General features: G+C 38.6%; 1 protein-coding gene across 3 annotated transcripts in view; it reads right to left on the reverse strand.

The window, feature by feature from the left end:
- Positions 1–26359, reverse strand: part of KHDRBS3 (KH RNA binding domain containing, signal transduction associated 3) — a 96559-nt gene that overhangs the window by 61172 nt on the left and 9028 nt on the right. For all 3 annotated transcript variants that reach the window (XR_004359435.1, XM_032701015.1, XM_032701026.1), the window contains exon 2: positions 7751–7869. Coding sequence is in view for 2 of the 3 variants with exons in the window: in XM_032701015.1 (XP_032556906.1) it covers positions 7751–7869 (119 nt within the window). In the remaining variant the exon portion in view is untranslated. The remainder of the gene's footprint in view (positions 1–7750; positions 7870–26359) is intronic.

Consider the following 26359-nt stretch of genomic DNA (forward strand, 5'->3'; position numbering starts at 1 on the left):
TTTCTAGACCAGTTCTAAAGGATATGGCAAAAATACTATCAAGCAAAATTACAGCAAAGCTTCAGGCATCTTTGCAAAAACAGTATTGCAAAAACAGATTAACAGACCTGGAAGGAGACAATTGGATAAAATGAGGAAAATTACCACCCCAGCTAAACTTCAAGCCAAACACTACTCCACTATTGGTAAATGGTACCCTCTGTACCATTACATCATTACAAAATATCACCAGATATACATTAGTTTGAGCAAAACGATGCAAGATTTAAGGGGTGTTCCTATTCCTAAAATCTGTGATCACTGCAAGCACATCCACCTGTCTCTACACCTCTGGTTTACTTTGTGGGTAAAGAGACACCATTACCATCTAAGGAGTCTTTCTGCTGTGCCTTTTGCAACCGGTCACGTCTATCTCGTATTGGCCTTTTCAGCCACCAACGCACTTGCACCAAACGTGGGTAGAGTCCTTCCCAAACCTTTGTTTGCGAAGCCCAGCCATGAAAAAGATACACCATGCAGTCAACAGCTCCTTCTCAAACTCCTCAGACATGGGGTTTGACATCTCTTGACCATGGTGCCCATTAGCCCACAAGTACTTGTAGCAAAAGCATGCATTTATTTCCCTTTTACAGATTACCTTAAAGTGTTGTATAACTAAAAAAAAAAAATCTCCAATTTAGAATACATTTTTAACAGAAAAGACCTTTTCCAATAGAAACAAGAAAAAAACTGATAATAAGGTTTTTGCTTGAAAATTATGTCCTTTCTTAGCTATTTGTAAATCCTCATTTTAATAGGCATTTTTGCAGATATTGTACAGTGAAGATTATGGACATCACTGCTTAGTACACAATTCTTCAGAATCACCAAATCAAAACATGACTTGAACAGTTATATAGAGATTTGTTTCCTTGTTACATCACTGCTTGAAACTATTCCCTGAAAACACTTCTGGAGTAATAAGTGATATCTCACATACAAGGGAGACATTCTCTTCACAAACACTTGATCTACTATTTCAGAAAAAAAAAAAAAAAGAATTAATACCAGTGCTACAGCATTTTAAAACGTATATATTACAGAAAAGGGGATATAATGGAAAAAGTAATCCTTGTTTATCCCCACCAAGGCAAGTCTGCTAAGAATGGTTCATCCAGCTTAAAATACTTAGTGAAAGTATAAATGCTTGACCAAATGCTTCCCTGTAAAGCTCTAAGCACTCCATTGTCATTAAAGCCATAGAAAGCTTTCTTGACATATTAGTTTTCTGCAATGGTTTCTCTGTGACAAGGTCACTAGAAAAAATAAGAAGTTAATTTAAGATTCAGAGGGTTTTCCCTTAAAATGATTTGAACCAAGGAAAACTTCAAGGTTTTTCCTATTCATGTAAAAAAGATAAGGTTTCTGTAGAAGGGTACATATTCCCAGCGTCTACATCATATCACAAGCTCCTCTCCTTCACATAACATAGCAATAGGTCTTTAAACATTTATTCACAACAGAAAGCTTGATGACTTACTATAAAGTTGCTCAAAAGCTATCCCTGGTATTACAATTGATGCTTGTCCCTCCACATCACTTCTGGTTATGCAACCACATTTTCTCATCCCTACTAAGAAATCCCTAGAACTAATCTATTGCAAAAAATTGCTTCCTAACTAGTCATGTGATTAAAATATAAATCTCTCCATGACTTTATGCAACAACTACACATATATTGTATATGACAATGACATTTTAAAACAGATATTTTCATTTTAAAACTTGAGCTAAAAGGTTTAAATAGATACCAGTTCCACAACTCAGTAACTTTTGAGAAAATATATTTAAAGTATCACTTCAGGGAACAACACGGACCATTTCTTCCTGACTTCTGAGATTTACCCAGTATTTAAGTGTAGATCTGAGAGCAATTTTTAAAATGGTAACCTGTCAAAATGGAAGTAATTGTTCCCATAGTTTTGATCCATCTCATGGAAAACCACCATCATTCCATTTATCATCCACGGAAGCTATTTTTTCCTCCTAATTCAGAACACCCAAGTTCAGAAAACCGTCAAAGCAAAGTCAGATTTCTGACACTAAACTACTTCATAATAAGTATTCATTAAATGTGTGGTAAGGCGGTAACACCCTCTTGCCTCACTTGTACATACTGAAGCTTTGAAACATCTTTCACACATTCTGGTATTTCACAGCAGTGCTAGGATAGATCCAGAGAGTCCCTTCACTAAGACAACCACATCATGACCTTCCTTGAGTGGTCAGCTCACCTCTTCTACCTTAAAGTCTGTGTGAGTTTAAAGATTATTTTCAAGCATGAAATGCAACAGAAATACACGTTTAAAAGTCACATTTTTACACAAGACCTAAAGTCATTTGAGGTATTCAGCTGATCAAACAGCAAGGTAAGTCACCCTGACCTCAGTGTCCTAAACTGACATGATCTCATTCCACTAACTGTAGTTTAGACATTCAGCATCCACATGGACCCCTATCTATAAGTAACTAGATTTAGAGCTGAATCATACCTCAAGAAGTTGGCTCTTTTCCTATAAGGTTGCATAAAGGCCCTTACCTCTCTAATCCTTGCTTGTAGTACATGTCCCAGTTACAACAGGACTGCAGACAGCATTACCAAAGCTTATTCAAGCCTCACCTAAATACCTGAGATTAATTTCCCCATCACAGCAATTCAGACCTCTTAGAGAAATCTGTAGAGCTGGACCAAACTGAAAAATCATAAGACTGTGTATAATCAGATTTTGAAAAGATGTGACTGGACCTGCAATCTATATAGGAATTTCTACAACATTGTCTTACCAAGACTATTTTGTCACCATATGAAGACATTAATTCAGGGCCATTTTTTTAATGTGCACAGGAATCTAAAGAACACAAAGAAATTTGTTCAAATGCACAACCAGCCACAAGGAGAAAGTGAACATAACTCTTGGGACTAACCATCTTAACCTGAATGTTGTCTGTGCTATGAAATAATTTATCTCGGTTATTCTATCACCTTCTATCAAGGTCCAGAAATAAAAAAAAATAAAAATTAAACCAACTAGCTCTATAACAAGATATTAGGCCTGTTAACACTGCAAAGGGTTGAGTAAGACTAAGTTCCCAGCTAAAGGATATAATTATATAGTATCTGAGAAGGAACCAAGAGCTGTAGGTAGGAGGCCAGTTAAGCACAAAGACATTCAACTATTTGTGCACTAAGCAGAAGACCAGAAACTCATCAGGTTTTTTTCAGGGTGAGCAAAGATGCCCAAAAAAGTGCAATGCACACTTTTGAATGTGAGGTCTACCAGATTCCTCAACAGAAACCCTGCTGCTCTACACTTCAGTTGAATAACTTTCTGCTGCAGTTAACCTGTCATCTCCCAGGGCTGTCAGACGTAATTGCACAGGACCCAGCCATGATCTCATGAGAATGTATCTGACAGGACAGGTAATGTGAGCAAGCATTACCATGCCAGGCTGATCAAATTAGAGCCTCAGCTGCCTGACCTATGTTGAGGTCGTTAAGATTTATTCAAGGAGTCAGAGTTAGGGAAAAGTTTTAAAGATGGAAAGGGCAATGAAATACATGTCAGGTCTAGCATACTGTCTTAATGGGGGCAGGGCACTGATGGGTTGTTTTGGTCCACAGACCTCATTTATAATAAGAAATTAAGACAGGATTAATGAAATGTCAATATACCTAAACATCAGAGGCATCTTTCCTTCCCAGAGCCATCATTAGGAAATATAAATAAAGGAATAGTTTCTGCTGGCAAAATCACTGTGGCAGTTTGAGCCACATCAGAAATCCAAAATCCAATTTTCAGGTTTCCCCCGCCCCTTTCCATAATTTATCTCAACACCAAAGAGAAAACTTTCAGGCAAGAGGCTTCTATAGGGGGAAAGGGGAAGTAATATATCCTGCTCTCGGGGGGCCAATCTCAACCCATGACAATCACTTATTTGTTTTTAGTTTCGTTTTCAGATATTTAACCCTGTTAAGGACGGAACAATTTTAATAATTTGGGGGGCTTTTGATGCAGTTTAAAAGCAGTATCATTTAGTTAGGGAAGGACTGTTCTATTAATGGAGTCAAAACAAACTTAGTTTTTCTCACCACTTTCTGGATACCTAAATTAGTCAGATTAAACCCAAACTGGTAACCAAATGCTTGTTTGACAGATTAATCAATTATTATAATGATTTGGTCAGCTTTGACCAGTAGATTCTCAGGTCACTAACACCATAAAGAGTACTTCTGAAAAAATGGAAGTATCTTTGGTCAGGATCTTGCACAATAGGTAACAGCATTAGTGTGGACTGCAGGCAAACACCAGTTTGCTAGAACTCTAAATTCTATATCGACATGCAAAACATCTTTTCACACAAGTTTCATCCATATTTAAGTCTTAATTTCATTCTTCTGAAGCATTTGTCAACAATACTGACCACTAGGAAAGAAAACTGCTCAAAAATGAGAAACATCTTGTAACTATTTTTCTGAGGAACTATCCCTTGGTACCTTCTACCAACAACACATTCATACCAATACCAACACCTATCATATGCAAAATGGTCTAGAAAATGGCACACATGCACAGAGAACAGCAGCACAGAGGCATAAAACATTTATGTCAAAGACCATTTCAGGTTTTCATGAGCACCCCAATACTTTCTGATAAGTTCCACAGAAGAGAATGACAGAAAGGTATAGGATGGAAGGGACCTTAAGGATCATCCAGTACCAACCTCCTTGCCATGGGCAGGGACACCTTCCACCAGATCAGGTTGCTCAAGTGCCACCCAACCTGGACTTGAACACTTGCAGGGATGGAACAGCCCTAACTTCTCTGGGTAACCTGTGCCAGACGCCTCTCTGCTCTCATAATGAAGAATTTCTTCCTACTGTCTGATCCAAACTTCTCCTCTTTCAAATTAAAGCCATCCCCACTTCTCCAATCACTGTCAGTTTATGCTGAGCTTCCTTTTAACCAACAACCTAAGCAAGCCTCAGGGCTACTCTTGATCCATTCTCTGCCCAAGTCTGTATTTGTGCTTAGCATTGCCCCAACCCATGTGGAGGACCTTGCACTTGGCCTTGCTTAAGTTCACAAGGTTCTCACAGGCTCACCTCTCAAACCTGTCCACTTCCCACAGGATGCCATCCCTTCCCTCCAGTGTGTGACTGCACCACACATCTTGGTGTCATCAGTGACCCTACCAAGGGTGCACTCAATCCCACTGTCACCAACAAAGGTGTTAAACAGCAGTGGTCCCAGTACCCACCCCCAAGGAACACCCCTCATCATTGCTCTCCACTAGGACAGGGAGCTTTTGACCACAGCTCTGAATGTGACCCTCCAGTCAATTCCTTGTGCACCAAGTGGTCCACCCATCAAGTCCATGCCTCTCCACTTCAGAGACAAGAGTGTCACATGGGATGATGTCAAATGCTTGGCACAAGTCCAGGTAGACAACATCAGTTGCTCTTCCCTTATCCACCAACACTTTAATCTCATCCTAGGGGGCCACCAGTTCTGTAAAGCATAACTTGCCCTTAGTGGAGTTGTGCTGGCTGTCACCAATCAGACATGGTCAAATATACAACACATGCCCTCTACAGAGAGCTCAGTGGAGATGACTGGAGCAAACTGACATCTACCCCACAAGTCTTGAAAAAGCATCCTTAACTTTTGAGCCTTCCTCTCAACAAGAAATATGAATAGGATTAGCATTTAGAGAAAAAGTTAGGACACAAAGAGACTTTGTTCCCCTGTGTACAAGCATTAAAAACTCATGTCACTCAATGCAGACTACAGTATGCCAGGATAAGGTTCTTAGTTTGCCATATTGAAGCTATTGAACTTCATACTATGCATCATAAATTATTAGATCTCAAATAAAACAACAAGCCTGGTTCTAGTAAACAAGTGACAGCAAACTGCAGTCACTGTTTGTGGTTTAGGGTGGGTACTTTCCAGAGAACATCAAGAGTACCGTCATAATTCTGAATTGATACCCCTCAGACTACTTCTATACAAAGAGGAATTTTAGTTCATTTTGACTATACAGAATGTTTAATGAATAATCTTTAATATAAATATCCATTTTTATGTAAAAAAATGGAAATTAAGAAAAGTTGAGCCCCTTTATATTGGGGTAAAAATATTCTTAAATATAAGATACCTAGGATTTTATTCACTATGGTAGAAGGGAGATTTGTTTAAGTAGAGATACCAGTATTTGGCTTTCTGTGGAGCAAGTCCCAGTGGAGACAAAGGAACTCACATAGCATGTCTACTCTGCACAGCAGTTGTACTGTTCTGTGTGTCCCCAGATGCTGGTGGTCTAAACAGACATACAGGATTACAAAGCTCTGTCTGGATATAAATTCAGGTTTCTTGCCATGGCACCATCAGGCTTCATTCCAGCTCAGACAGTCAAAGACAGTCTCTATGGGCCAGAACTACTGATCACACAGCAGAGAATATCTACCCACTTGAGAGATGGCAAGGGCTTTCCTACCAGCTATCCTGAATGATTTCCATGTTTAGTGTCAACCTTCCTTACAGGACTAAAGAAGCAGAAGTATGTTTCAGAAGGCAGTGTTTCCCTTTCTAATAGCCATTTTGCCTTTCTTCCCCTCGAGCTCAAGTATCTACATCTCAACATTTATGACAAAAATGTCCTGTTTACAAACACCAACCAGGTAAGTGAGCTGTCCCTATCTTTTATCTTGCCATCTCTACGTTTCTTTATGTTTGTATATAGTTCTACCTAGCCAGAGGTGACTTAAATCAGGGTTCCAAAGAGGTGCCCACATGATGTGCACTCTTGCACTCACTACAGCAGTATTTCATGAACCTTTCAACAGCAGCAAAGCAATCCCTGCAAGTTACTTAGCATAGGCCTGTGAGAAAAAAAAACGAAACCTAATGTTGTGGGGAAAAAAACAATTAGAAAAAGTCTTCCTAAACATACGGAAGGAGCAATGAAGGAATTTTTCCTCCATGAGCAGAAAGTCTTGAAACTTCTAATAGGAAGAAAAAAGCAATTTCAAACAAATGAAAAAATGCTAATCTGATTGTCATAACATTAACCTTGGAATTTTAAATGGGACCAAAATAATAAAGTTCCACAGCCTAGTGCATGTTGAATAAATGCTTCCAGGCAGCAATATTTTAGTGCAGGATAATACTTGGCAGTAAAGTAGTATTAAGAATTCATGGTGGTCAAAGATATTAACAGAACAGTCCCTACCCCTCCAGAGCAGACTGTATAATTTAGTAGTGTAGCTATAACTCATTCTTGATCAACCACGGCTGAAACTTAAGAGGATGAGAAGAAAATTTACACAATTACTTCCTTAATGGTGCATTTTAAGCTCACTTCTAGCTACAATAAAAAAGTTTTGAAGCCTGGGATCACAGTCAATTTCAATATTCTTTTTCCTGTTGATAATCTGAATAGGAAGATCCTGCTATCCCAAAAATATGATTCATTTATTTGCTCTCAATATACTAGTTTGTGTGACCAGCACCATTTTCCTTCACATTTATTCCAAGAAGAACCATTTCTACCTTAGAGCTCCTACAGAAAAGACTGCAGAACAGCAAGAGTAGTGATTGTTAATAATTTTAAATGTAAGAGTTAAAAAAAAAAAAAAAAAACAGATAAGATACCAGTAAAATATCTTTTACAAGCATCTAAATTTATCGAGCATGAAAATTGGGCTTACCTTAGGGAATTGTTTTACTGGAATCAGAACTTTCTGTCCCAGCTTCATATTCTTATTGATGACTACATCAATATACTTTTCTTCCTCCTTTCCTTCTCCTTTTTGGAATTTTTCAATTTCTGTTTAAAAAAAAGTTATTTTATCAGTTTAATACAACAATCTAAAAGCTGAGAATCTTCAGTCAGTATAAATAAATTTCAAAGCTAATACTGTATGGCATAATACATATGGCATATTGTGTAATTAATACATATAATTGGCTATACAAAGTCAATAGGGTAAAAGCATGTTTTGTCTTTTCAGGCTTTTTTTATATTCATGTTTATATCAGCACCCTGAATAGCATTGCAAACATTGTGCTAGCTTTTAACTTAGCACTTGGGCTATATTTTTTCATACAGTTCAAGTTGTAAAAACTGTTCTCAGATACCTTTGTGCATGTTTAAATTCCAAAACATACAACACAGTTTAATACTCAACAATTGTATTCCTCTTCTGTAAACAAAGTATGCAGGTTTAATGATGACTGCCTATAGTTCACTTAGGAGCAAATGTCAAGTTAATCTTTCAGAATTTCAGGAATGTAATTGAGGCATGTAGATCATACCCAAAAATCTGAGATTAGTGTTATACCAACAACGACATTATTAGGAATGGGATTTAGAAGTTCAAACGAGGCTGCATAACTCTGTTCATTCCAGACACGCATAAAAAACTGACTCTTGATTATAATTCTCTCCAAATATTGACTCTCTAGCATGCTAATGAAAAAAATCCCAGATTTCATTTCATTAGTGAGGAATCACAAGCAGCACGCAAGGAGACTGAAAGTGAAGCACTGCTTGAGGTATTGGCTGGATTGGGTCCAACACATTGGGGTTGCAGAGTTAAACATGATAACACATTCCAAAATCCAATCAATCTCAAAAGTGCCATAAAATTTCTTCTATTGGAATCTAACATTTGTCCTCCACATTCATCTTCATGTATCTTGTTAATTTTTCACAAGAAGCACTCTTCTACTCTACTTGACCAGCAGAATTTAAGGACATTTATCAAGACCTTGAAGCTTCTTTAGTGAAAATGTGATCTTATGCCAAGGGGAGACTAATAAAAACTTGAACGCAAAGAAACTGATTAAAAACACAGGAGAAAGCATCCTTTAGTACACTTTAAAATACAATCTAATTTGAAATTACATCCAAGGAAAAACAGAATAAACCAACACATTTCTTACTACGGAAGAAATCCATGCATCATTAGATTTATTTAACGAAAATCAGTCCTTTCCCATTTACTACTACAGAAATGAAGACGCCAACATTTTTCCCAATAAACTCCAGTCTTCCATGCAAGTTTCCACCTCGCTAACACAGAACAGGAAATAAATACAATTTATCCAAGTTAGTGCTCAGTGACTTAAGAACTAAGGAACCAAACTAGCCTCAGACTATCTGAAGGTTTTTTGAAGGAAAAGCCTTCCCCAGTTATACTTTCAAATCTTCTTGTCAAGTCCCTAGGAAATTTTTGATTCATATGGATTCCAGTAATGTAAACATTCTGGAGGAGCCCTGTCAAAGCAACCTTGCTCCAGAATGTCCTTTGTTTCAGCATGTTCAGTAAAAAAAACCTCCAACACCCTTCCCCCACAGGCTAACAACAATAAATGAAGAACATTTTAACAGCCAAAACCAGCCAAAAATGGAATTCACATGTCCTTTGGAGATGCCACTTTATATCCTAGAGAATTATAGGCAATTAAGCAGATGTAAAGTTACATCTGTTTAATTTGGAACTCATTTCCAGGTGAAATTAAGACTAAAATTTTATAGGGTGTGATGTTCCCACTCAGAAAGTGGTGACTGGTTTTATTTAGAAATCAAAATTTCCAAGTATCACATTGAGACATAAAACCATAGTACTATCACAGTCTTCAAATATTAATAAACTACATCTAACATCCCTCTTTCCTGATATAACAAGGGTAGTAGTGATAAAGCTCTTTGATTTCTCTTAAGTATCTAGTCTTGTTTTTCCAAAAGGTTATGTTTCACAAGTAAAAACAATACTAATTTTTAAGGCTGCTGTTGGTATACACTATTAGTATAAACAGTCAAAGCTGACCAAAGTATGGTGTTTCTTTACCAATGTTTTACACCGGGATATACCGAATATTAAAACTGTAATAAAGCTACATCCATTTGTTATGACTGAAGCAAATGAAGTTAGAGAAATTTTGATGACTTCATTTAGTATTGACTTTTGATATTAGGACCAGAATTTGTTCAACAGCAGAAAAGCACAATTCAACTCAATTTAATATTAAAAATTCAATTAATGCACTGTGCTGTATTTTCTTGTGACAGATCAGTGCATCGAAACCTCCTGGTAGCTCAGTTGATACCAGGCTGATCTGATACAAGACCTTTACAAGTTGTCAGTCGTTATAACAACTGTTACAGTGAAGGACTTTTTCCTGAAGAATCTAAACTTACAAAATAAAAGTACCTTTAACATTAAAGCCAACCTTGATTTTATGAACTGGTAAAGCTAAAAATTTGTTTTCTCTTGGTGAGCCATAAGATGCTGTCCCCAAATGCACAGCATGGCATACACTGCAACCCCCCTTCCCACCCAAAAATGAAAGTCACAAGGACCTTCTTAGAAATTGCCAATATTACATCTAGAAGTGAGTTGTTTCAGGAACATTAAGACATCTCAGATGGAATTAAGGTTAAAATGTATTTTGAGAGTTAAGTACAGAGTTCCATCTCAGTAACATTCTTCAGTCAAACCAGGTGCATAAATTCCTTAAGAGAACAACACACTTCTATTTGTATTTCTAAAATATTTTAGCTTATGTAAGTTATTTGAATTCAGCATTTGAAGGACTTGATTGTAACGATGTGATTAATGCTAAATACACTCATAATTTGTTAATTTTTTGATTTAGTTAATAAAAAATTAAAGTCATAAAAGACCATTCCCTTCTTGCTCTGGTAAACACTGAGCTTGAAGTAGCTGAAATAAATATGAAAAGAAATCCATTCATTAGTCAAAAAATCCATTAATTACTCTAAAAATCCTACCCCAAATATCTACACACTTTTTATTGACCATTTTAAGAAAAAACACTCCTTTATTCTTTTCCTTGCACTGTTTAAACAACTATCCATTTGCTGGGAGAAGCTACTGAAATACCTAAGAGGCTAAAAATCAACTCTCAGCAAAATGGATCACAATTTTCCCCATTGATTTTAAAGTCAAATGACTCTTCTAACAACAGCCACATCCCATTGCCATAGCTATACAAATTCTTATTTATTTGCACTCAAATCTTAGATGAATATGAAATATAGTTAACTATTAGAATTTTACTCATATCTGCACAGCTCATGGAATATCATTCACATACATCAAGCTTTAGATAATTAGGGAAAAATCATGCCAGATCACACAGGAAATCCAATCAGATTTTCAAGGTCAAATGGATAGGAAGATTTGCCTTTTCTTAATCCTTAGATTACATTCTGTACTGCTTAGCTATATGAAGCAATGACATTTCCTAGATCACAAACAGTAAATAAACATGTGATTAAAGTTTCCCATAATGCTAGAGATTAAAATCCCATATTCTCAGGCCAAGGATGCAGCTAATGCAACAGGAATTTAACTGGATGCAGTAATAACTGCATGGATTTTTTTCTTTACATTTAATCATCACAGAGAGATCTAAGCAATGATTAGTCCTCATTTAATTCAACAAATAACATTGCTAGATATATCAGATAATGACAAAGTAGAATTGTTTCACATTAATCTTCAGTTAGAATTAATCTTCCTGGGGCAGAACTACAAGCCAGAATTCCAGCTCCCTCTGCTAAGCCAATATAAATACTTCTGTTTAATAAAGAGTAAAGTGATGCCCTGTTTGACTGTAGTAAATCAATATAATAAATATATGATCAAATGTCAAAGTAAGCAGAAATATATATTGAATTTGTCCTTAAGACAGTATTTCCTTAACACAAGATCAGGAGAAACAGAAACCAGGTAAATTTGCCTGCAAATCCTTAAGAAAATTTCTACTATTTTTCCTTAGATTCAGAAGCCTTATCAAACACCCCATTAAATCCAAATAATTTCATACTAATTTTTTCCTACTTCAGATGGAAGAAGGGAAAAATCCAAGGTTCATTCTAGGACATTCAAGTGATCATGGTTTCAGAGAACAGGACGTTGATGGAACTGCAGTTCAATTGCACTAGGAGTAGTTTCCACATTCCTTTTGACAGTGGGAATATTTTAAGAATCTCATTATCCTTTAAAAAACCCTCCTAAAAAAAGTGGGTTTGAGAATTACTAACATTATACAATAGCAGCAATATATATTGCTTTATTTTGGTCATTTTATTACCTTGCATCTATGAAAAAGAAACAAAATTTAGATGAGTCAACCAAGCATGTTATACAACTATTGAAGCATGACTTTCTCATTAAAATCAAAACTTCACAATTGACTTAGAAAAACCACACCACCCTCAATTCACAAAGTTCTTAAGTCAAACTGAAGGCTGCGTAAGTATCTTTCTATACTTTCCCTGTCATTTTAGTTCTTGAAAAGTCACTAGTGTTGACCATTGTTGGAGATACAACACTGAGTGAGATGGCCATCTCTTCTGACAGCATGATTCCTTAAGGTTTCACATCAGAAATAAAAATCAAAAATGATGTTACTACAAAAACCAGACTGATTTATTTACTAATTTGCATTTTATGAAGAATCCCTTTAAGGAACACACAAGCTTTGGTAAGAGACAAGCTCCCAGAGATAAAGAGGGAGGCTATGCCAGTTGTAGCAGAATTTCATAACAAAAATCAGTTTTTTTTTAATGGAGGAAAAACTGACAATTCCAGTCCAGTTTCCCCAAATTTCCTACAATCTTTCCAGTTCAGAGTACCAGTAAGCACTTCTGAAACAGACTTTGCAATAAAAGCACTACTTTTATACCATGGCTTAAATTCACCAGCATTTTATACTGTTTATTTGAAAATTTCTACTGTGGCAAACCTCGTACTTTATTTCAGAAGGTATATTTAAAAATAAAAATCAAAATCTGTATTTCCACAATGAATCCAAGTCATAGGAGGTCTGCTGTGCTGGATGCTGACTTAATGGCCAAAGTCCTTCCAAGACTTCTGGTAAATCCAAAGTTCATTAGCACAGGATGGTGAACTCGACTATAGTTCTAATTTTGACAATATTGATGAGAGCTTAATCTCATTGTCACAATAAAATGGTCTTGACTGTGCTTCTGATAATACATCTCTCACACTGGACTCCTTTACTCCCTGTCCCACTAGGGGATGATTAAAAGTCCTCAAACAAACACCTCTCCAACAAACATTTCTTGTCTTTGAAGCTGAAAACATGCACAGCATGAACTTGAACTAGAATCACCACACTAAGGCTTTAATACATTTCAAAAGGCTGGCTGAAAAAAACCTCACAGATTTCCTTACAATAGCCTCTAAGAGACCTGCTACTCACTCTCCCTAGATCATCATGAAGCTGGACCACCCTCCCAATTTTTGCACTAAATAGCAGAGACAAGCTTAGCCTCCTGCTTTTGAGCATCTTAAAACACATCTAGTATGGTCTAGTTTGCTTCAAAGCAGTTTCTTTGTGTAGATATTCACAGAAGATTGAATTCCCCAATTTCAAGTGTATGCAGCATCCCAATCCTCCAGAAAAACACACAATTAAGAGCACAAACTAAACATTTCCTGATGTAAGTAAATGCTTAGAAAAAATATCCCTTTTTCCACCCCAAGACATTTCCAAAGTAAATACTAATTAGTGTATCTTCATAAAAAAGGCAAATTAGAGAACTAAAGTAATCAAGCAAACAAAAATAGCCCCAAAAATTTTAAAATAAGGAAGCTAAATATATGTGAAATGACAACATATAAACCCATCCTGAATGAGTCTAAAGGACATAAAAAATGCAATAACATTTTTAATTTTTAATACTGTTGCTCTATTATTGCACCAACACCCATTCCTTTATGAACCCTCCTCTGCCAACATTTTGATGCTTAAAAAGTCTTTTTAAAATCACAAAATTCTGCCTCTGTAATAGGTCCTAATTCTGAACTGACATAGAAACTAATACATTAAGAACATGAACTGTGCATAAAAAACATAGGAATTTGTTTCAACTAATGCACATTATTACAATGGCTGAATTCAGAATAATTGTCTTTTATATGCCACCTTAATTTTGTAAAACAACCGACAATGAATCCAATTTGAATTTACAATAAAATAAGCAGTTCATGCTAGAATGATGTCTACAGCATTCAGAATCCTCAAGTTAATAATAATAACCCTGTTGAAGGACTCAAACCAATCTTTATTTAAATTGCATTCACAGGCATTTTAGGTTCTATTTTACAGTCTAAGTACTCCTGTCTGCACTGATCTGAAAATATATTTCGGTCACCAATATGACAAATATTTTGAATGGGCCTCTTTATTTCAGCAATTCAAAACTAATTGAACACCTATTACCTTCACATCAAAAATGACTCCACTGAAATATATTTAGACTGATTAATATTAGCAATAAGGTAGAAGTACCACAGTAGGAACTGGCAAAATCAAATATAAGATATTAATAGATGTTTAATCAGTCTTGCTCAGGAAGAAAACAAGATGCAGACGTAGGCATCAGTCTCATATACCCACCCTACTCCACTGAAGATTATTTCTCATTCTGAAGATAACTTAAAACAAAATTCTAAAATCACCTGTATGATTTGCCTACTACCTACAGCTTTCTTTAAACATGAATGTTCTTAAATTAGCAAGGGTAGGAATCCACTACCTACAAAAAGTCAACTCATTTGTTCTGTAACTTAAAAATAAAAAAAAAATCTCAAACATACGGGTGGAAACACAGTACCCAATGTCCTACATCCACATCCAGAACAAGTCAAGAACAGGAACTTGACTACCATGTCCCTTCCTGCCTCAGGAACATCTAATCTTACTGCCTAAATATTGGCAAGAATATTGGCTTTTGTCCTGCTTGGAGCAGGACACTGGACCTTCAGAGGTTTCTTAGAGCCTTTGGCACCTCATGATCATTCCTGTAGGTAGGAAGTGCCAGAAAAGCGACCCTGTCTTGGTTTTACCTACCATATCTACTGCACAAGAGCCTGTAGGAGAACCATTCCCTTTCTGCAAGGACATTTTCATGCTTCCACATTACAGCACAAAAGTGGAGGTTGTAGCCAGGTCGGGGTCAGTCTCTTCTCCCAGGTAACAAGGGATAGTACAAGAGGAAATGGTCTCAAGTTGCACCAGGAAAAGTTTAGACTGCATATTAGGAAAAATTTCTTGACTGAAGGCATGGCCAGGCACTGTAACAGTAACATTACTCAGCGAAATGATGGAAACACCATTCCTGGAAGTGTTCAAAAGGCATATGGATGTGGCACTTGGGGACATAGTTTAATGAGGGACATGGTGGTGCTGGGTTAACCTTTGAGATTTTTGCAATGATTACAAGTTACTCTATGTAGTAGCACACAAAACCCCAAAGAAAAGGCTCTGGAAGCCCTCTGAACTGTATAGAAGGTATGGCAGGAACAAAATGGGGTTAGCATTAAGTGATCCTTTGGTTTAGAAGACATTTCTTATCAAGTTTTAAGTACGAGTTTAAACTGGTTCCCTCAAAAAAGCAGCATGCGCAAACACAACAATAGGCAGTAAAGATACAAAGCTATTGTGGATGCAGATTTTAAATGTCAAGCCATGACTTATTTCAGAAGGGGATCCAACATACAGAACACATACTTGGGGCATAGGGCTTAGGTAAAGTGAAGTTAAAATTTTGCATCAAGAGCCCTTAAAAGCAACTGTTCCATCTCTTCCATTTATATGTGTGAACACAGCCAGGTAGCCCTTACAGAGATTTAACTTGTCATTTTGGTGAGTCATCAAGAAGGGTCTATAATCTTTTTTCCTTATTATGTGCATAGCACTGCTCAAACTTTCTGTGACTCCTTTGTCAACTTTCACAAGAAAAAGCCTAAGTCAGATCTCATTTGAAAAATGGGTACAACCTGCAGCTCTTTATATGCAAATATCACATTTTAAACTACTGCCAAGTTGAAACAGTAGCTATAGCACATCCAGTTATTGAACCTTAAAAAAGACTTGAGCACTATTAAAGAACACACTTTAAGCTCTACGGCACTGGCAAAGACAGTGTAGTCTAAAAATCTGATAACAGACTCAAACAAACCACATTTAATACTGCAAGACAGCTATGCTACCAAAACATATCCTCACCAGGGATTTTCCATCACTACATTTTGTATAATTGATAGCTACACAAATAAGTGTACGGATGTTTACCCAGCATTTTGCAAGATTTATGCAGCCATCAGCAAGACATAGTGTTATTTTCCTCTACTTCCCTAAAAATCATTTTGAGCAACTAGAGTCTTGACAGCCCCCTCCATCCCAACTGACAGAAGGCCAAGGTACAGCTTCACACTCTGGCAATCCTCAGTTCAGTAACATGTCATATCCCACTGATAAATCCCAATAAAACACAATTTACACCTTCTCTAAGTCACAGTTTACTTGAAATCATCACTAAACCAGAATTTTCAGGAAACATCCACAAATGCTGAGGGAGCTGGCTGATGTCATCAACAGGCCACTGTTTTCATAAGGTTATGGCCATCAGGAAGACAGGAGCCCCAAAGAGAAGATACAAGGACTCCCTGAAACAACATTTCAGCCTTGGCCATATTGATCACCATAACTGAACTACTCTGGCCTCCAATCGGGAGGCCTGGAGACACACCATCTATAACGCTGCTGATGCTTTTGAGAAAGCACGCAGGATCACCCTTGAGGAGAAAAGAACGCAGAAAGAATCGTGCCTTGCAGAATACACCACCTAAGGAGTCTTTCTGCTGTGCCTTTTGCAACCAGACATGCCTATCTCATATTGGCCTTTTTAGCCACCAACACACCTGCAACAAACGGGGGTAAGAGCCCTTCCCAAGTCTTCGTTCACGAAGCCTGGCCATGATGGCCATCAGGGAATGCTGTTGATGACTGAAGCAAAGCAAATATCAGTCCCATCTTCAAAAGCAGGGATGAGGGTCTTGGGCACAACCGAATGGTAAAACTCACCTTGGATCCCTTAGAAGGTGATACATAAACAACCCTGGAAAACCATTTTGAAGCATAGATGGACGAGGTGAGTGTGAGTAGTTTGCACAAATTCATGACAGGGAAGTCACTCCTAACCCAGTAGAGCAATCCACATCCTGAGCACTCCACAGATGAGACAAAAGCAGCCATTTCTCCATCCCATCTGTAGTAGGGCTTTTGATATCGTCTCCCACACCATCCTCATGTGAACTGATGGGGTACAGGCTCATCCTCATGTGAACTGGTGGGTATGGGCTAGAGACACGTACCAAAAACTGACCTGCCTGGCTCAAAGGGTTGTGTTAGAGGCATCACAGCCAGCCCAAATGAGGGCTGGACACTAGTGGGTCAATGCTGTTTAACATCTGTTGGCACAGAATGCAGTTTCATGAAGTTTACAGATAGAAAAATGGGACTGATTAAAACAGTACTATGATGACAGAAGTACCTTGAAGGGCTGGAGGAACGGGCTGACAGCAGTCTCATGAAGTTCAAAGGGAAGTGCAAAGTCTTGTGCCTGTGGAAGACCATCCCGTGCATGAGAACAGCTTGGAAACCCAACAACCAGAAGGCAGCTTGGCAGAAGAGGACCTGAAGTTCAAACAAGCTGAACACCAGCCAGGAAGGTGCACGTGCAAAGGCCACCAGCACCTGGGCTGCACCAGAACAGCACTGCCAGCACTCGAAGCAGTGATCCTTCTTCTCTACTCAGCACATTTAAGCAAGCTGCTTGTTTGATTTCTGCTGTTTTACTGGAGAGTTTTGAAATGATTTTTTGATGGAAAGATTTGTTCCATCATTGGTACTTTTAAAAAATACTAGTTCTAGTAAAAATTCTGCCTCCACTCCAAGATTTCTCATGAAATACTGTAGCCCAGAAAGCCATGATTTCTTACCTGAAAGCATGTTAGAAATTGATGTTATTCATGCATCATAGGATTATATATGCTCAAACTGTCAAGAGAAATATATGGACAGACCCAGGGTACAGCAGTCTATTGTTTACCCTATCCAGAGTTCCACCATCAATCTACTCTGTATGGCTAAAAATGCACATATTCTTCCAAAGTTACACACCTCTTCTCACTGCTTCCTAGAACATCACATTGTCTAAAGTATATTCTCTATCCAATAAACACTTGTCACCGTTCATATTTCACACAGAGTTAGGAAAATGAACAGAGATGAGGCTATCACAAGTATCTATAAAGTTTCTAAATTCTTATACTGAATTCAGTGAAGCTCAGACTAAGCAGACACTGTTAGGACACAGAAAACTCATACCCAGTGATCCAGCACTAACCCTTACCAACAAGCATAACCTCAATCTTACTACATAATTGATAAAAACATCCATATGTCCTGTGACACTGCACTGGCCAAGTGAACTACAAGTGAATGTAGCCGCTGCTTTGGAGCCTGGGAAAGATTAACCACTGAAAACAGTATATGCTGGAGTAACCTTTATGTATATCTGCTGATTCAATCTACAGTTCATAATTTTCTCAGCTTGCTGATTTGAACACAAGTTTCCTGGTCTTCCAGTGTAAATTGCTCAGATTCCTGAAACACAGTGTCTGCAACTTTATTTACTAAAGCACAAACTATTGATATGCAAGTAAGCTGTGCAAAGATAAGCTTGTATAGAAAGAACTCAACCACAGATGGATGTCATGGGACATACTGTAGATGAGTTGTATATTAATCTGTAAAACAAACAAAAAAATCACTAATTTGAAAAATGCTTTGACAGAATACTTATGGAAAAGTATACCCTAAAGCATTTGTGTATTCTGATCCACAGGTGTATGAAACAAACCTATGGAGGTTAGTTGGCACACGTAAAAGAAAGAGGACTAATTCCAACACACCATCCTGGATTACATTAACATACCCCTAATCCTCTAACCTCCAAGCCAGGTTGGATGGGCTCTGAGCAAGCTGGATAGGGTGGGCTGTGTTCCTACCCATGGCAGGGGGCTTGGAACTCTATGACCTTTAAGAGTCTTCCAACCCAAACCATTTTATGATTCCTTCAGAAGGCCATTACTCCCACTGCCAGCAAATAAAAGAGGCAAAACACTACTTTTGTCAAAATTACTGTAGGCAGTACTTTCATTATTTGTCACCCGTTACAGTCCTTGGCTGCAGTAACACAGCTTGGCAGGACAAACATACAAAGGCAGCTCATACATCTACTGTCCTATGGAAAAATGCAGCTTAAAGAAATCTGTGTGGAAATTTTATGTATTAGCTTTAATATAAATTGCATGTTAAAAACTTAGCATCCAAGTTAGTTTTTAACTAGCAGAGGAATAACATTAATTACTATCATTTCCATGCTCAATAGCAGGTGAATCCAAACATATTGTCCGGCATGAAGATACATATTACAGAGAATTCAGCATATTGCTACCACATTTTATTTTTACAATTATTATTCTATCAAACTTAATCTCAAAATTAGTTGAATGGAATTTTTAAAAAAGCTCATGCTGCCCTATAAGCATAATAAACCTGGAAAGTCCAGCTTGTGGACTCATTCCAGCTGAAAAAAGAGAAGGAACAAACATCTTTCAACAGTTTCTGCAGGAAAGCAGCCACATCCACTGCAATAAGCCTGGTCTCTGTAGGAGCATGTGCTTGTCCATGTAGCACCTTCACTGAGGAAAGTACTCTTCCAACTGTCATGGTATCTGTCAAAGAAAGTTTTTTCTTAAACCAGTATTCCTAGCACTCACCTAATAGAAAATTACTCAACTTCTAAGAAAAAAATTAAATAGACAGTTTTATACCTGTATAAGTATCTGAAGTAACTACCAACTTATGCCAGTAAGCTTTGGCTGAAACACACGTTGTACAGTTGAAATACAATACAGTTTTAGTAGCATTTATTTTATGGTTTTACTTGCCACAGGAAACAGCTCTTACCTGAAGCCTTTCTCTAAAGAAAGCATCGTCATGTTTACCCTAAATAAAACTAAGCAGTTCCTTCTGAGTAAGTTATATTTCAGGTCAGTAAATTTGTTTATAAAAAAGTATCTTTCTTTGGTAAAAGGCATTTTTAAAAGCCCAAGGTCAAGTTTCTTTCCAACAAACATGGTTATGGTATACCTGTAAGGAGCAGGATATTTGCATGTTCTGTGCAACTACTCAGCAGTCAGGATATTGACAATTCATTGGTCTTACAGTTTTGAAGACAGTTTAAAATCAAGCACTAATATGGAAGTGGAAAATGTGATGCCCAAGTTTTACTGCAACCACATTATGTCACATAGCAATATTATCATTAATTACCTTTAGACATGTTATTGGTTTAGTTTTAATCCAGCTAATTTCAAAATCCCAACTTTCACCAAATACATCTTTTTCCCTATGATGAGTAAGGGTGTGTATTATGAACTTCCTTAGGGATGTAATTCCTATATTAAATAGTTTAAATAGTGTATTTCAGCATATTTCTACATATTATACACAGAAAATCAACTACTACAAAATGTCACATGCACAAGGCAACTGACACCTTGAAGTGCAGTGGAACAACTCACAGTCAGGGAAATTCAACTACATTTATGGTGAGACAGCAAAACCTAAACTAAAACTGTAACAGTAGCACTGGGAAGCTGCAGAAGCTGCTACTAAGCAGACACCTTCCCCGCCTGTCCCCCACCTGCCTTCATAACCCCATATATCCAAGTTTCTGTTCCTTCATCACTTCTGTCTGCCAAGAAACAATAAGAAAAGTGCCAACGCCAAGTACCTGAGGTGCCATTACTTCTTGGTTCAGTGATGCTCAAATTGCTTTTATACAGAAAAGAAAATTTTGAAGCTCCATTTTCCAAAACTATAGAATGAAGTTAACTTCTAGAAGTGGCAGAGGACAAAGGGGATGCATTTTAAAAAATACAGCTGCTTAAGAAATTCAGAGTCTGGATGCCCAAAGGATGAAGGACAGCTGAGCAATAATAACCACTTAATGGGGTAGATTGTTCTACTACTCCTTGCTACTAGAGAGAAACAATGCAAAAGGTGCCTTTGGTAAGAACAAGAACCCCAAACGGTCACAGTGGATACCTGTGGACCAATGAAGTCCCACTAAAGAATGGCTCATGTTACTAAATTTTATATCTCACTTCCCCTTACCAATTCATTTATTTTAGAGCAAGTGCAGGAATGACATATCCAGTAACATACAGAATAACCACCTAAAAGGTTAGAATGTGCTATTTTACAAACACCAAAGAAATAAAAGTGCTTAACTGAACTGAAAAACACCTGACTGTGTACTAATAAAACTGAAAAGAACGTTTAACCACAGGGAAGATAAGCTATTCCTCACGCCATCCAGAGAAACACAGGGATGCATTACAGATACCTCTACCAAATTTGACATGTGGGTTTGAAGACACACAATCTTCAGTGTATCACAGAGCCAGAAAATGCCAGAAATGCATTTATAGTCTTTGTTGACTATAAATGGAACTACATTCCCAGGATTGCTCTTTTTGTAGTATCCTTTTCTAAAGCAACATAAAACTAACTTGACAAGTTACTATTTAAATTTGCTATAACTACCTTAAAATTATGAACATAACGTTAAATTATCAGAAAGAGCTGGGAATGGGGAAAAGCTTTTTCCACTAAATTCATACAGCTATTACTTTACCCTTGCATAATAGCTATCTACTGGCAGTACCTCTTGACAAGAAGCAAGAGATTAACTATGTAGCTGTCCAGAAGCATCTATTATCTTTAATCTATTTTTCTGAAGGGGCCATCTGCTCTTATTTCTTCATTTTGTGGCTTAAGTTGAAATTGCATTCACTATTCTGATAGGATTTCAGTGAGGCACATGCAAAAATGGCTCCCATGTAAGGATGGCTGTCTTGAGGATAAAATACTGCAAGGTGAAAAGGGGAAAAGGGTTATTACCAAAAGCTGACTATAGTTGATACAGCTCAAACAGCTAATCAGTCAAATACAATGAAAGAAAAATAATGCTAGCATTTGGTTTTTTACAGTACAGCTTGACATCCATTACTGACAGGATGCACAGGCATGTTTAAGGTACCAAACCTGAATAAAGCAACTATGTTTGCTTTCTGCATTCTCTGCACTCAGCCCTTTTCAGATGACTCCGCAGAAAAGCTTCAAATCTCAGCTTTGATAACAGCAAAGAAACATTCCAAATGAGGTGCCCCAAAACACTTCATACAAATGCTGACAAGACATACCTACGTGATTAGCACCATTCACACAGACTTGGAAATAAGGAATAGTTACTGCTGAAAAATTTACTCAAATGCAACCTACAGGTTTTGCGCTCTAGCCAGATATTGCTCCAGTGGAACAATATTAAGTTAACAAAATATTCTGAAAGGATTGTACAGAATTAAACCTACAGCTTTACACTATACTTCAACCAAGTAGGAAAGAAAAGTACTTTTGATTCAATTTTTCCTACCCATCTTGCTGCTTTCCCCAGTAGAAAGACCAAGCAGGAGGCCATCCACCAACCTGAGTTAGTGCCTAGAGTAGCTACTCAGCATCAACTTCATGTAAGCCATCACAGCAGGCAGCCTTCTATCCTAGGCAACCAGTCATTTGAAGCTTTGGTCATTGCTTTGAGCACATGGACATAGATAAGGGATTGGTGCATTCAGAACCTACAATCTACTCAGAGGCAGAAAACACATTATGTTAGCACACTGCACAGCATACCACTTCAGTCTAAAGAAACTATGATCTACTGGTCAAGACAGCAAATTACATCCATTTTCCACTGTCAAGGCATTAATTTAAAGGATAATTTGCCTAGAATTCTTCATAGAACTGATCCCACAGCCAGCCACTTGCCACTTATGAGGTAATGAAATGTACATCAGCATTTTTAATTAACCTTACATTGAACTATGTGAACTATTATTTAGTGTTCCAAACAAGCCCTATTATTTCAGGTCCTCAAGTTGTATAAGTGCATCTATAAGCAAATCATTTATAAATAACATTATGATAGTTTCCCTGCACTGTCTATTTAATCAGTTGGTAGAGTGATATTCTAAGAGCTTGAAGTTTAAAAGTTTAGAAAAGTTTCTTTTAAAACTTCATTCACCACTTATGAAACTGGACTGACAGCAGTCTAACTAGTTCAAGTACACATGAAGAAAACACCACAGGCCCCGGCTATTTCAGTTGCCATTCATAGAGTCGTAGAAGGGTTTGGGTTGGAAGGGACCTTGAAGGTCATCTAGTTCCAACACCCCTGCCATGGGTAGGGACATCTTCCACTAGACCAGGTTATTCTTGAAGTATCATCCAACCTGGCCTTGAACATTCCCAGGGATAGGGCATCCACAACTTTTCTGGGCAACCTGTGTCACCACCCTCATAGTGAAGAATTTCTTCCTAACACCTAATCTAAATCACTCTTCTTTTAGCTCAAAACCATCCCCCCTGTGCAATCTGGTGTCATCTTTTACATGTAAAGTAGGGGCAAGAAGGAAGGGAAGCGTGTTCAAAGTGGTGGCATTTGTCTTCCTGAGCATGGTGGAGTCCAGCTTTCCTGGAGATGGCTGAACATCTGCCTGCTCATGGGAAAGGGTGAATGGATTCCGTGTTTCCCTTTGCTTCTGCACGAAGTTTTTGCCTTGCTTATCAAACCGCCCTATCTTAACCCAGAGCTAACTCTTAACCCAGGGTCTTCCACCTTTTACCCTCCCGATTCTCTCCCCCATCCCACCGCGGCGGAACAAGCGAGTGGCTGAGCTGCCGGTTGGGGTTAAGTCAGGACAGGGACACACCTGCGCTTCAGGATGTGGAACAGACAGAACACATCTGGCTGCGAGAGCTGATGTGACACCCAGACACCGATGGCACCCAGCATCCACATGCATCCCCCACTGCTCCGATCTCCGCTCTCCAGAGGGGCTCACACTCGATCCCACTGCCCCGATCCTGGCTCTCCAGAGAGGCTCACATCTGCTCCTGGGAACCCCGATCCCGGCTCTCCAGAGGGCTCACACCCGGTCCCACCGCCTCGATCCCGGCTCTCCAGAGGGCTCACACCCGATCCCACCGCCTCGATCCCGGCTCTCCAGAGGGCTCACACCCGGTCCCACCGCCTCGATCCCGGCTCTCCAGAGGGCTCACACCCGGTCCCACCGCCTCGATCCCGGCTCTCCAGAGGGCTCACACCCGGTCCCATCGCCTCGATCCCGGCTCTCCAGAGGGGCTCACACCGATTACCGGAGCCCCGCAGGGCCGGGCCGCTGCCGCCCCCTCCCGGCACCGCTCCCGAAGTGACGCCAAAGCCTTTCCAAAGTCTTCAGAAACAGCTCCACGCAAAATGGAACATGCATAATGACTTTTCTAACACCTAGGGCCCTACTGATAATACAGAGTTCTCTGACAGAGATGCATCCAAAAACCTTCCCGTGCAAGCTACATCGTCAGGATTTCTGCATCACTACATATAAGATGCCCTATCAGTATCCTACTGGAAAACCCACTGCGGAAGGCTTGTGCTCTTTCCAAAGTGCACCCAGAATCATAGTTCATAATTGCCCGAGATCCCCAAATTCACAGAAGAAACAAGGTTGAAAAAAATCCTCAGAGGTCATTAACTCCCTGTCATGGATTAACCCCAGCTGGCAGCTGAGCCCTACACAAGGTGCTGACTTCCCCCCAGGAAGGTGGAGAGAACTCAAAGGGGAAAAGTGAGAAAACTCACGCATGGAGACAAAGACAGTTTAATAGGTAAAGCAAAAGCCATGCAGGCAAGCAAAGCAACACAAAGAATTCATTCACCACTTCCCATGGGCAGGCAGGTGTTCAGCCATTCCCGGGAAAGCCAGGCTACATCACATGTAACGGTGACATGGGAAGATAAACAGCATCACTCTGAACTTCCTCTCTTCTTTTTTCCCCCCAGCTTTACATACTGAGTGACACCATGTGGTCTGGAATATTCTCTGGTTCAGTCATCATCAGCTGTCCCAGCTGTGTCCCCTCCTAAACTCCTTGTGCATCCCCAGCCCCCTCATTGGCAGGATGGGGTGAGGAGCAGAAAAGACCTTTACACTGTGTAAGCACTGCCCCGCAGTAATGAAAATATCCCTGTGTTATCATCCTTGTTTTCATCACAAATCTAAAACATAGTCACATATCAGCTACTGGAAAGAAAATTAACTCCACTCCAGCCAAAACAAGCACATCCCTCACAAGCACTTTAAAGGACTACACTTATTCCACACATTTGTTTCACACGGTAGAAACAGGTTTCTGTGAAGATGCAGGTGCCCGCAGGAAAAAAAAAGTCTAAAGAACAGATAGAGTAAACCTTAACAACATGATAAATCTTCTGGTGTATGCTTTCATACAGGAGGCCAATAAAAACCTAATCATTTTTCCAGACCATGGATGCATGGTGTAATAAAAAGGTCAAGGGCATATGATAAGTGAAAAGAATCTTTAAGACCAATTTGTGTTACACAAGACAAATTGGACCACAATAGTCCTTTCCAGTCTTTGAGATCTAGTACTAAGGTGCTGCATTTCACCTTGCAGACCAGAGTAAGATATTACCAGGATAACTCTAGACAAGCAGCAAGTGTTAACTAGAGCTAAAGGTATCACTGCAGCCTATCTGCTGTGAAGCACAGTGAAGCAGCTTAGCTTCTCCAGACATTAGGCTTTAAATGGAGAAACTGAGTCAAATCATTAGGATCAAACTGTTTTGCTTTGAGAAACACCTCCAACTATTGCAGAAGTCTCGGGGAATCCCTTTAAGGGAGGCAGAAGAAGAGTCATCTGTGACCATGTTTCCTCAAAATTAGGACTTCTTGATCCTAAAAAAGCAGGCTGGAAGTAGTCACAAAGCAGTCAGATATTTAGTAAAGTAAAAAAATGGTATCTGAACTTCCATGACTCAACGAATGGATCAAGAACATCATAGTCCAACTTTGTGAAGACAATCCTAGCAGAGAAAAATCTGTTTTCCTTCAAATTCAGGAATGGATATGCAGTATGGTTAAGCATAACAAAGCCAAAGAACCAAACTAACGCAATGGATCTTAGTGTCTTTAACTTTCACAAAAGGGAAATTTATCATTTTGCATTAGTCTGAAGGTGGGTGGAAGAGAAAAGGGTGATTTTGATTTTTTTACTTCACTAGTTTACCCCATGGAGCTGTATCACTGAAGTCTGCATCCAGGGCAGCATGTCATTTCTGCCTGGTAGCAGAAAAAAGACAACAAAAAGCTCCTCAGCCCTCTTATACTGTGAATCTGATCTCAGGGAGCAGAAACAGGGCTGCTGACCAGAAACACATCAGGATTGGTAGTTGACCACCTCTAGTTAATTAGGACACA

Source organism: Chiroxiphia lanceolata, chromosome 1 (assembly GCF_009829145.1).
Source record: "Chiroxiphia lanceolata isolate bChiLan1 chromosome 1, bChiLan1.pri, whole genome shotgun sequence".
Taxonomy (NCBI): domain Eukaryota; kingdom Metazoa; phylum Chordata; class Aves; order Passeriformes; family Pipridae; genus Chiroxiphia; species Chiroxiphia lanceolata.